Consider the following 10,143-nt stretch of genomic DNA (forward strand, 5'->3'; position numbering starts at 1 on the left):
CATCCACAGAGTGGCTCCTCCGGTACAGGTTTCTTCTTCCATACAGAACCTGTCCTTTGTGGCGGAACATGAAACTTAAACCTGTCAAAAAAAATCCTGTCTTTTTCATCTTGTTCAACAGGTTCCTCTCTTCTTCCTGTTTTTATCATTTATCTGATCGTGGAGTGTATGCATCATTTCCATATTGTCCTTAGTTGTTCTCACTACCATTGTCACTGTTCTTTGTGGTCCTAATTTCAATTGTTCATTATGGACACCAGGTAAGGGCTGAAAAGTCAATTGTGGGAAATCCCCATTTCATTTCATCTTGCAAGATTTCTCCTTCTGCTCTTGGTAACTTCTCCTCCACTTTCTTCACTTGTTGTTCCTGATAAGGTTTCTCCTCCACTCTTCGCCTGTTGTTCCCTCCTCAGGCCGAACTGGGCTTCCATCTGGGAAGGCGTGCCTTTCAGGGAAGAGATGTTCCCATTCTTTAGGCGATACCTCGGGGTCCCACTGTAGAAGGCTTCCGTCAACAGAGTCTGCCCCAACAAGTATATCATCAGGAGTAGCAGACATGTTACCCCCCCCCCATTTCTGGGCTTTCTGGCCATACTGGAGGAGACTTTGGTCGTTTGTCTCTTTACTTTTCAGGCCCTTTTCCCCCTGATGCTTCTTCTGAGTGTGTTAGCTGATGCACTCGTTGTATCTGGTCTGCCATTTTCTTGATTCCTCCCCGGCGCTTTGATCGATTCCGCTGCTCCTGCTCCCTCCGGGCTCCCCCCTGGTGAATCAGCATCCTCTGTGTCCCCAGCTCTGTATGGTTGTGTCCTTCTCTCCGTCGGGACTCGGGTGCAGTGGTTTAGATGATACCACGTCTTGCTTCCTTTCACTTGGACGGCCGTGTTTGTGGCTGTTGCCACCTCGTGGGGTCCTTCCCTCCTCGGCTGATCCCACTTCCTTCGGAATACTCGAACGTAGACTGGATATCCTGGTATCACTGGGAGAGGTCCTTCTGGTCCCCTTGGATCATCAGATGTGGAACCTCTCGTCCTGGTTCAGGTTTCTGCCTTCTTTCTGTGGGGCATTCAGACTTAGAGACTTATGGCCTCTGTTCTATGACTACACCATACATTCTCTTACTTCCATCACTCATCACACAAACTGACATTCCAGCTGAAGCTGGAGAACCCTTCTCCATCTGGTTTCCTAAACATAAGACTTGGAAAACAAAGGACAAAACATAACAGTATTGACAATGTTATGTGTTATGCATGACTGTATTCATGAATACTTAAATCTGAGACCATGACAATTCCCACTCTCTCTTCACCTGACTCTATGCCTCCAGGATACTTTTCTGCTGGACTCCACAAAAATGGAGGCCCTAATTAGCTTCCTCGTGCTTTTATCCAGTCTTCCCCTTTCGGCCGCAGGTTCTGAGAGGTGTTCCCAAATCATGTCATTTTTTACTTAGTTCCCCATCTGCTCTATTTCAACTGATAAGCATGTGCATAACCTTAATCAACATTATTTCTCCTTGAAGTAATTCAACACTGAATGGGCTTCCACATCGAGCCTTCAACATGTGGTTTAGAGTACAACTACCCTAACATCTATCCTTATTCACATGATACATTATCAAATAAAACAAATAACCCCCAAACTCAACCCAGTATGTCTACAGTAGAATCTAGTCTCTCTCTCTCTCTCTCTTTTGTTTTGTTTCACGTCCTCTGTCATGGTGTTTTCAAGCTCACCCATTATTCAGCTGGACCTTACTTCTTGTGAAACTTATGCACCCATCAAAGAGAGACATGATGATCTTTACCACTGCAGGTGCTGTAAGAAGTATATCCCCAGCCCGGTGTATCTTGATGTACACTCAGTCTCCAGAACTCAGCCCATGCCCTTCCATCTGGCGTCTTACGTGCTGTCTTTTCCTGGGAACATACATACTAACACGTGGGTTATTTCCTGACAACAGACTTTCTTAAATAACAGCCCTATGTAAACATTCTGTTATGTAAACATTCTGTCTCAAATACCTGGCCTCTTGCCACAAAAATATTCATAATGATAGCCAAATTATGGTCCCTACAGCAACTGCTGTAAGAATATCATGTAATCAGTGTCTTCCAGTTGAAAGAATCTCCAATCCTAACAAAACTAAGTCCTAAGCTTCTTCAAAATATCACTACGTATTACTTTTACCATAATCTAGGTGTGTGTAATGTTCTATCGACTTTTAGAATTGTCCCTATACTTTTACAAGACCAACTGTCCTTCCTTTTCTGTGAATTATCTTGTCTATCAATATACATTGTTTCTAGAAATAACCCCCCCCCTTGTTACCATAACCTTCATATGAGCCCCCAATGTAGTTACAGTTTTTCTAACCCATAACACATAAGTCACTACTCCTAATTTCCTTCCATAGTTTGATACATACTTAAACATTCTCAAATCATTTTTAGTCAATTTATATCAGTCTCTCCTCAGATTTTCCCTTTAAGACAAAAATAAATTGACCAAACAAGAAAAATAGTAAAGTAAATTATAATAACTGCATATTTGCAATAAATTACCACTATTTATAATGTCTTCTTCATCCTTGGGTGTTATCACACAACAGTTATTCATTCCAATGTATCACTCCAATTACAATGATATTGCAAAATAAAATAATCTAATATTCTGCAAGTTCTGTCAATCAACCTGTCTCAGGATTAGTTTCCAGAGTTTTCCCATATTCAAAACATAACTAAATGTTGTTTATAAATTGTCCAATTCAATATTCAGGATAACAGTCCTTAGTGTTTACTTTACCTCAAATTTTACCTACTCAATTTAATACATCATCCCTTTAATAATGAACATTATACTAAAAACTTTTAGTACCAGTAACATCTATTTTATCATGCCCCTTTTGCCTCTGTTTTTCTGTCATGAGTAGCCTGGTAATAAAAGGTCATTACCCCAATCCCCTTTAGTCTTTCTTCTCCCAGACACATATCATTCCAGATACAGTTCACAGGTCATCAGACACAGTTGTCCCACACTATTCAGCCAGTAGGGTGGGTTTGAGTTTCCCACCCACTTGGTGTGATGATAGTCTCTCCCAAGCATTAATGCATTCTGACATTACATTTCCATGATAACTCCCTTATTCTACTGGCAATCTCTCAAATGAGCTACAGATTATGTAGTTATCAACATAACCCTTGCAGAAACCCCCACTCCAATAACCTATTTGGAGTAACTGTTATCCCTTGTTTACATATATTTCCATTTTATATGTAGAATGAACAAAGCACATTTTGTATTTACCCAAAGACCATAACCCCAGGGAACTGATATTTTCTCCTATAACCCCATGTTAAATAAAAATAAACCTTAACTAGTCAATTCAAGATTTACAACTCTTCATCTTTTTCCCAAGGAAATAATGGAATTTCAAAGTGATAGTACACTTTGAATAGAGACTGGTGTTTCTCAATCATTTTATAATTAAATCCCACCTGTTCCAACAATTTCTAGTGAAGTTGATCAGTCTTCACGGGAAATTCTTAGGGTTCAGGGCATTTGACACCATTAAAATGTTTTCACTCTCCTTTCTTTAGAAACAACTTAACCACATTTTCAAAAACATTTCCATCCTTCTGCATACCCAATCTGAAACTGAATTGAAAAAATCATTGAAAATGTAACCCTTTTCTCTGGAAAAGAAATGTACATTTCGTTAACATTCACAATGTTAAATTTTCAATCAGCAAGTATTACACATACTAAAATCCTCACTTTTCCCAAGCATGCGACAGAGGCTCCAGCCATGCACAGAACGCACAATGCCTCCCTGCTTGGCCATCTGTATCCTACCCTTAGAAATTGAAAACACCCATACACTACAATTTGCTCTTCTTCCAACCACCTTCACCACGTCTGCAATCCTTCTATACGTTTATTCTCCGCATTTTGACGCCAATAACAACTTCTCCACGCATTTTATCACCATGAAACCGCCATTTTAATGCAAGCGACTCCAAGTGGGGCTATTTGTAAATTACATCGGGGTACCTTACTAGAAGTTAGGTAAAACGTGATCTAGTACGTATTTCATCACATATAAACTGTACTCTCCTAGACCACTTTTGATCAATCAGAGACTGTCACCGCTTGAAAACTCCATTCGTACTAACCTTGAACGATCAGTTGTTGTTCTTTTGAAACGAATGTAAATTCCTGTATATCTGCATTCTCTGCTATAGCATTCCAGTGTCATCTTACACTAATTTCCCCCCACACTAGTTAGCCCTGATCTACAACTATACGCCCCATCGTAATGTATTTCTGATGATGGGGTAATTAACATTAAAAAACGCTGATAAGTTAAGCTTCTTGTTATGATTTATGTGATTGTTCCAATTCATTATTTTATTTATCCTGTTTACCGGGTAATGTTGCCCTACATTATACGGTTTGCTCCTTCATATTCAATTGATTGGTAGAATTAGGTACCCGTCTTTCAGCGTCTCTATGGCTTTATTACATTTCGCTATCTCTATATTCCAGGGAGAAACAGTCCGTTTGTTTCCATGCCACTATTTATTTTCCTAAACACTCCTTCGCTTTATACACTTTATTGACTATTTTCCAAGATAGATCTACCCTACTTTCAAATAATAATTTATTAGTCACATCATAATACCTCCCTATTAACCTATTCTATAATGTCTACTACTGTATTACTGAATTCTACAGAAGCCTTAATGTCTTATTCTAGTACAGCACCTCAAATATCACTGTGTTTTTATCTTTGCTTATACTATTACTTTAACTTTATTCAGTGTATTAAATCCTATTTCATATAATTTCCCTTCTAATTCAGCTTTTTTACAATGTCTGCCCTTTCTTATCTCTTTATTTATCCGCTTGCTATATTCTCTCTTAGCCTATTTTACTGTTTAATTCCTGAGGCTATTTTTAAATTGCAGCCTCCTATTTCGTTTACGGGGCTCGTGATATTTTAATATGTATTCTAGACTTCTCACTTTATTCTGACCGCCTAGATTTATTTTAACCAGTATATTTTAGTCTATCTGTATTTTTAAGTTATTTCTTCCTATTTAGCATCCGTTTTATACTATCCGGGTAATGCTTCTTTGCATTATTTTTATTTACTTGTTTCGACATCTTTCATTATTCTTACCGCAATCGCTTATTTTATTTTGATGTTCCTTACTTTTTTTTTCCCTCTACCCTATGGTATTTAAACTATGATAGGGATCACTCTGTAAATGTTTTAAGCTGATAAAGGATCACTTTTGGCCAGTCAGAAGAAGTCAACTATATACTCTGTCACAGGAGGGCTGCGCACTCCCTCTTCTTGGACGTTCTGTCTAACCACATCCAACTTGTTCCTATCTTTACAGTTCTATCCTCACACAGAATTGTATTACAACATCTTTCTCATTCATTCATTTATTTCCATTCATTCATTCAATCCTTTTGTTTTTACCTAAAACAAAACAGTCTCTTTCTCTGGACTTAATTCCCTTCCACAACATAAACCTAGATTATAGGATTTCTTTTTTTGCAGTTGAACGTCGCACAATCAGGCTAGCGTTCTTTCCAGTGTTCTAAATATCCGTCCGTTTCAGACCTCTTTTCATAGAGCGGTAGCCACGAATATTTCCCTATCTACTTATCAATAAAGTAGCCTACCCATACAGACCTTCAGTTAAATATTTAGAAGCGGTATCGCAGGATTACTTATCAATAAAGTAACCCTATCCATTCAGACCTTCCGGTAACATTTTGAAGCGGTATCGCAGGATTTCCTTTTTTTCAGTTGAACGCCGCACAATCAGGCTATTGTTCTTCCTGTGTTCTAAATATCCACCCGTACAGACCTTCTTTTTCAAAGCGGTAGCCATGTGTATCTATTTACTAAATACTCATCCGTACAGACCTTTTCCTTGAAGCGGTAGCCATGGATATTATCTATCTCATTACTTATTTATTTTCTAAACATATAAGCAGACGGCTATAGCCCTGCCCCGAACATTCGAATCTCACAACCGACACCAGCGAAGTTCACAGCCCCGCCTACTTACTCACTAAACATGCATGCACATTCATTATACAATTCCCAAGCTTACACACATGCATGCAAATTCATTGAATTTCAAAAAGTTCTTTCGTTTCTATAATTTTTGGAAATTTTAGAGAGAGAGACCTACTTGACACTCCTCTTGCTGAGGCAGGATCTCTGAAGCGATCTACGCAAACATTTCACTGTTGTCTTACCTTAGCTGGTGGCCACCCTTGTTTGCCCAGATCGTCCAAAGATCCGCTGCCAGCCAAGAACGTTTTCAGTCCTTGATTCTCCTGGCAAGCCAAGTCTGTGGTGGCAAATCGGTTCAAATATGACACACCAAGAACTTTGTGAAAATCAATATAGACTTTTAATACAACAGTATCATAAGCCGGAGCGGGCAAACACACACACTTTTTCAGAGCACTCGCTCTGAGTTATACACATACCACATAAGTCCCTCCCATATGCAAATTAAGTTACATCCCAATCTGTGCATCCTGCTTGTTCAGCCCAGACATCTGCTTTCCGTCAGATTATAATGATGACAAGACCCTTGCTTTGACCTAAAGATAATATACGTCCCTCTTTCCTGTGGCCTGTGTTTAGACCCTGTAATTAGTTTTAGTGTCCCTTTGTATGTCTTTTATCTCTAGTTTTTAGTGTGTCCAGCTGCCCTGGTGTCCTTCTCTTCATATGGTTGTCTAAGATCAAACAGACTTATATGTCTCCCCTGTGATGTGATTGATGTCTGTAATCCATCAGTTGGTCATTTGGCTGACCCCTCCTTTGTCTATCCCTCTGATCTTTATATGTCCAGCTGGTCTAGGGCGTCTATGTATCTGCATTTTTAGTGTTCCCAGCTGTCCCATACTACCATGGCCTTTCTCTGCTTCCTGCCTATACAATAGACAATGCATTTTACCAGACAATATTTGTGTTGTTCCATGTATGTACATAATTTTCTCCCATAACAGTTGTGATTGTATATTCCATATTGTCCATTTGATTGTGACCTGTCCTGTTATTAGGTTATGTTGTTAACATGACATGCTCATTATAATTGATTTAGTGCCTTTTAGGTTATTAGCCTATTAGATCAGAGAACCTGCATGATGTAAATGTGTCCTACATCTTCATACATTTGATCTCAGCCAGCAGGATACAGAAAAGACCACATACTCTTTCCTCCATATCCTCTATCTGCTACATGATTTATGTTAGATCATGTTGTTTAATGAACATTGGTGGAGCGCTGCAGAGATGCATCTCTCCAACAGCACCCTGGAGAGGCAGTAGGCTCCACAATGCATCATTTATCAATTTGTTTATTGGTTCTTTTAATCCACACATACTCTACAGTGACTATGCCTGAAACTCAAGTCACACCATTGTTGTAGATAATGACATATTCCATGTATTATTCAGGACTATTATTATTTATTTTGACAACAGGACAGTCTCACAAGAGAACTGACTGCGCTAAATGGCACCCTGTTTCCCTCAGGATTTCCCAAACTTTGTCTTGGGTCTCAATCAGTTCCTGATTAGAGGCAACAGTGAAAAAACCCAGTGACACTGGCTTCGAGGTCAGAGTTGAGTTTGAGGTCATAGACTAATGACTTGTTGACCTTTTAGACTACGTATGCATAACTAAATGTGAATATGCATGTAGGTCTATAGGCCTATATGTAGATGTATGGGCCTGCATATGTATAGGCCTATACTGGTAGGGCTACATATAGGTGGATAGGCCTATTAGATACACTGCACATTGGAGTATAGCTCAGTCACTAGAGGGGACACGGTGGTTAGTGGTACATCCTGGAGGAGAGACAGGGCACTAGGGTCAGACACTAGAGGGGACACGGTGGTTAGTGGGACCCCTGGAGGAGAGACAGGGCACTAGGGTCAGTCACTAGAGGGGACACAGTGGTTAGTGGTATATCCTGGAGGAGAGACAGGGCACTAGGGTCAGTCACTAGAGGGGACACAGTGGAGGGGACACGGTGGTAGTGGAATCCCCTGGAGGAGAGACAGGGCACTAGGGTCAGTCACTAGAGGGGACACAGTGGTTAGTGGTATATCCTGGAGGAGAGACAGGGCACTAGGGTCAGACACTAGAGGGGACATGGTGGTTAGTGGAACCCCCTGGAGGAGAGACAGGGCACTAGGGTCAGTCACTAGAGGGGACACAGTGGTTACCTGGAGGAGAGACAGTGGTCAGTCACTAGAGGGGACACAGTGGTTAGTGGTATATCCTGGAGGAGAGACAGGGCACTAGGGTCAGACACTAGAGGGGACATGGTGGTTAGTGGAACCCCCTGGAGGAGAGACAGGGCACTAGGGTCAGTCACTAGAGGGGACACAGTGGTTAGTGGTATATCCTGGAGGAGAGACAGGGCACTAGGGTCAGTCACTAGAGGGGACACAGTGGTTAGTGGTATATCCTGGAGGAGAGACAGGGCACTAGGGTCAGACACTAGAGGGGACACGGTGGTTAGTGGGACCCCTTGGAGGAGAGACAGGGCACTAGGGTCAGTCACTAGAGGGGACACAGTGGTTAGTGGTATATCCTGGAGGAGAGACAGGACACTAGGGTCAGACACTAGAGGGGACATGGTGGCTAGTGGAAGCCCCTGGAGGAGAGACAGGGCACTAGGGTCAGTCACTAGAGGGGACACGGTGGTTAGTGGAACCCCCTGGAGGAGAGACAGGGCACTAGGGTCAGTCACTAGAGGGGACACAGTGGTTAGTGGTATATCCTGAAGGAGAGACAGGGCACTAGGGTCAGACACTAGAGGGGACATGGTGGTTAGTGGAACCCCCTGGAGGAGAGACAGGGCACTAGGGTCAGTCACTAGAGGGGACACAGTGGTTAGTGGTATATCCTGGAGGAGAGACAGGGCACTAGGGTCAGTCACTAGAGGGGACACAGTGGTTAGTGGTATATCCTGGAGGAGAGACAGGGCACTAGGGTCAGACACTAGAGGGGACATGGTGGTTAGTGGAACCCCCTGGAGGAGAGACAGGGCACTAGGGTCAGTCATTATGGTACAATAAATTGTCAGGAAAGCAGATCATAATGAAGTATGTGTGGTCTCATCCTCTCACCCGATGGAAATAGAAGATAATGACAAAAATAGCTAAATTATTGTGAACATTACACAGAAAGTATAGGGTCATTTTACTGTAATAATACCATATAAGGCAGTCTATTCAGTGGGGTGTATTTAGAAATGTGTTTGATATTGAAGGACAATGAAAAGACTCCTCAATATAATGAGATGGGATGAGTTGCCCTGGTTTCCATCCATTATAGTGTAAATGGCTTAAAGATAAAAAAATATAAATCAATAGAATGGGCCCCTAGAGGATTATCCATAGAGTGCAGTTGGGCTCTACCACAGTTTCATTGTGTGTATTTGTGCATGCGTGGCCGTACATGTGTCAGGGTGTGTGTGTGTGGTTGCGTGCGAGCGAGTGACCAATATCATATTACCCTGAGTGCTCATGTCAGCAAAGATGTATAAAACACACATCAAACATGACACTGTGGTAGGGCCCAACTGCACTCTATGGATCTCAAACTCAACGTCTGTAATGAGACAACTACAGTGTTCTATTCACAGAATCAGAATGAATAGAACAGGCATCCCCTTCTACAGCTTCTATATCTATTGTTATCCTGAATGTGGGCTGTAGATAATAAGGGACATTGGGCCGTAGAGACTGGAGAGACACAAACACAGTCAATTAGCAGTTTTAAGACTCCCACCCACTGCTCTCATTCTTTCCTGTCTCTACATGCCCCAAAATGTTACTTCTCTACCGACCCTACAACAGAGAGTGTGGGGGTGTGTGGTTCTCACTTTACAGGAGAGATAGAGACCCACTCTCTACTCAGGTTTCTATTTTTGTGAATGTTTGTATTAAATTCTATTGATATTGTAATTATTGGGTAGATCATTGGCTCCATAAATCCTCAGAAGCCTGTGTGTGTGGGGGGGCTTGTTGTGATGCTAAATAGTTGTATTTCCAATCAATTTAACAGGTCTAAGAATTGC

The 10,143-nt window shown here is 41.4% G+C and overlaps 1 protein-coding gene across 1 annotated transcript in view; it reads right to left on the reverse strand.

Annotated features, from left to right (window-relative positions):
* The window catches only part of LOC135574108 (uncharacterized), an 82,763-nt gene extending 73,637 nt beyond the window's left edge, over window positions 1-9,126 (reverse strand). Inside the window, exons 1-3 of the mRNA XM_065024988.1 lie at window positions 8,282-9,126; window positions 7,996-8,101; window positions 7,843-7,900 (exon numbers count right to left, since the gene is read on the reverse strand). Of these exons, the coding sequence (XP_064881060.1) occupies window positions 7,843-7,900; window positions 7,996-8,101; window positions 8,282-9,126 (1,009 nt within the window). The remainder of the gene's footprint in view (window positions 1-7,842; window positions 7,901-7,995; window positions 8,102-8,281) is intronic.
* Between the last annotated feature and the right edge of the window lie 1,017 nt (window positions 9,127-10,143).

The sequence above is a fragment of the Oncorhynchus nerka genome, linkage group LG12, assembly GCF_034236695.1.
Source record: "Oncorhynchus nerka isolate Pitt River linkage group LG12, Oner_Uvic_2.0, whole genome shotgun sequence".
Lineage (NCBI taxonomy): Eukaryota > Metazoa > Chordata > Actinopteri > Salmoniformes > Salmonidae > Oncorhynchus > Oncorhynchus nerka.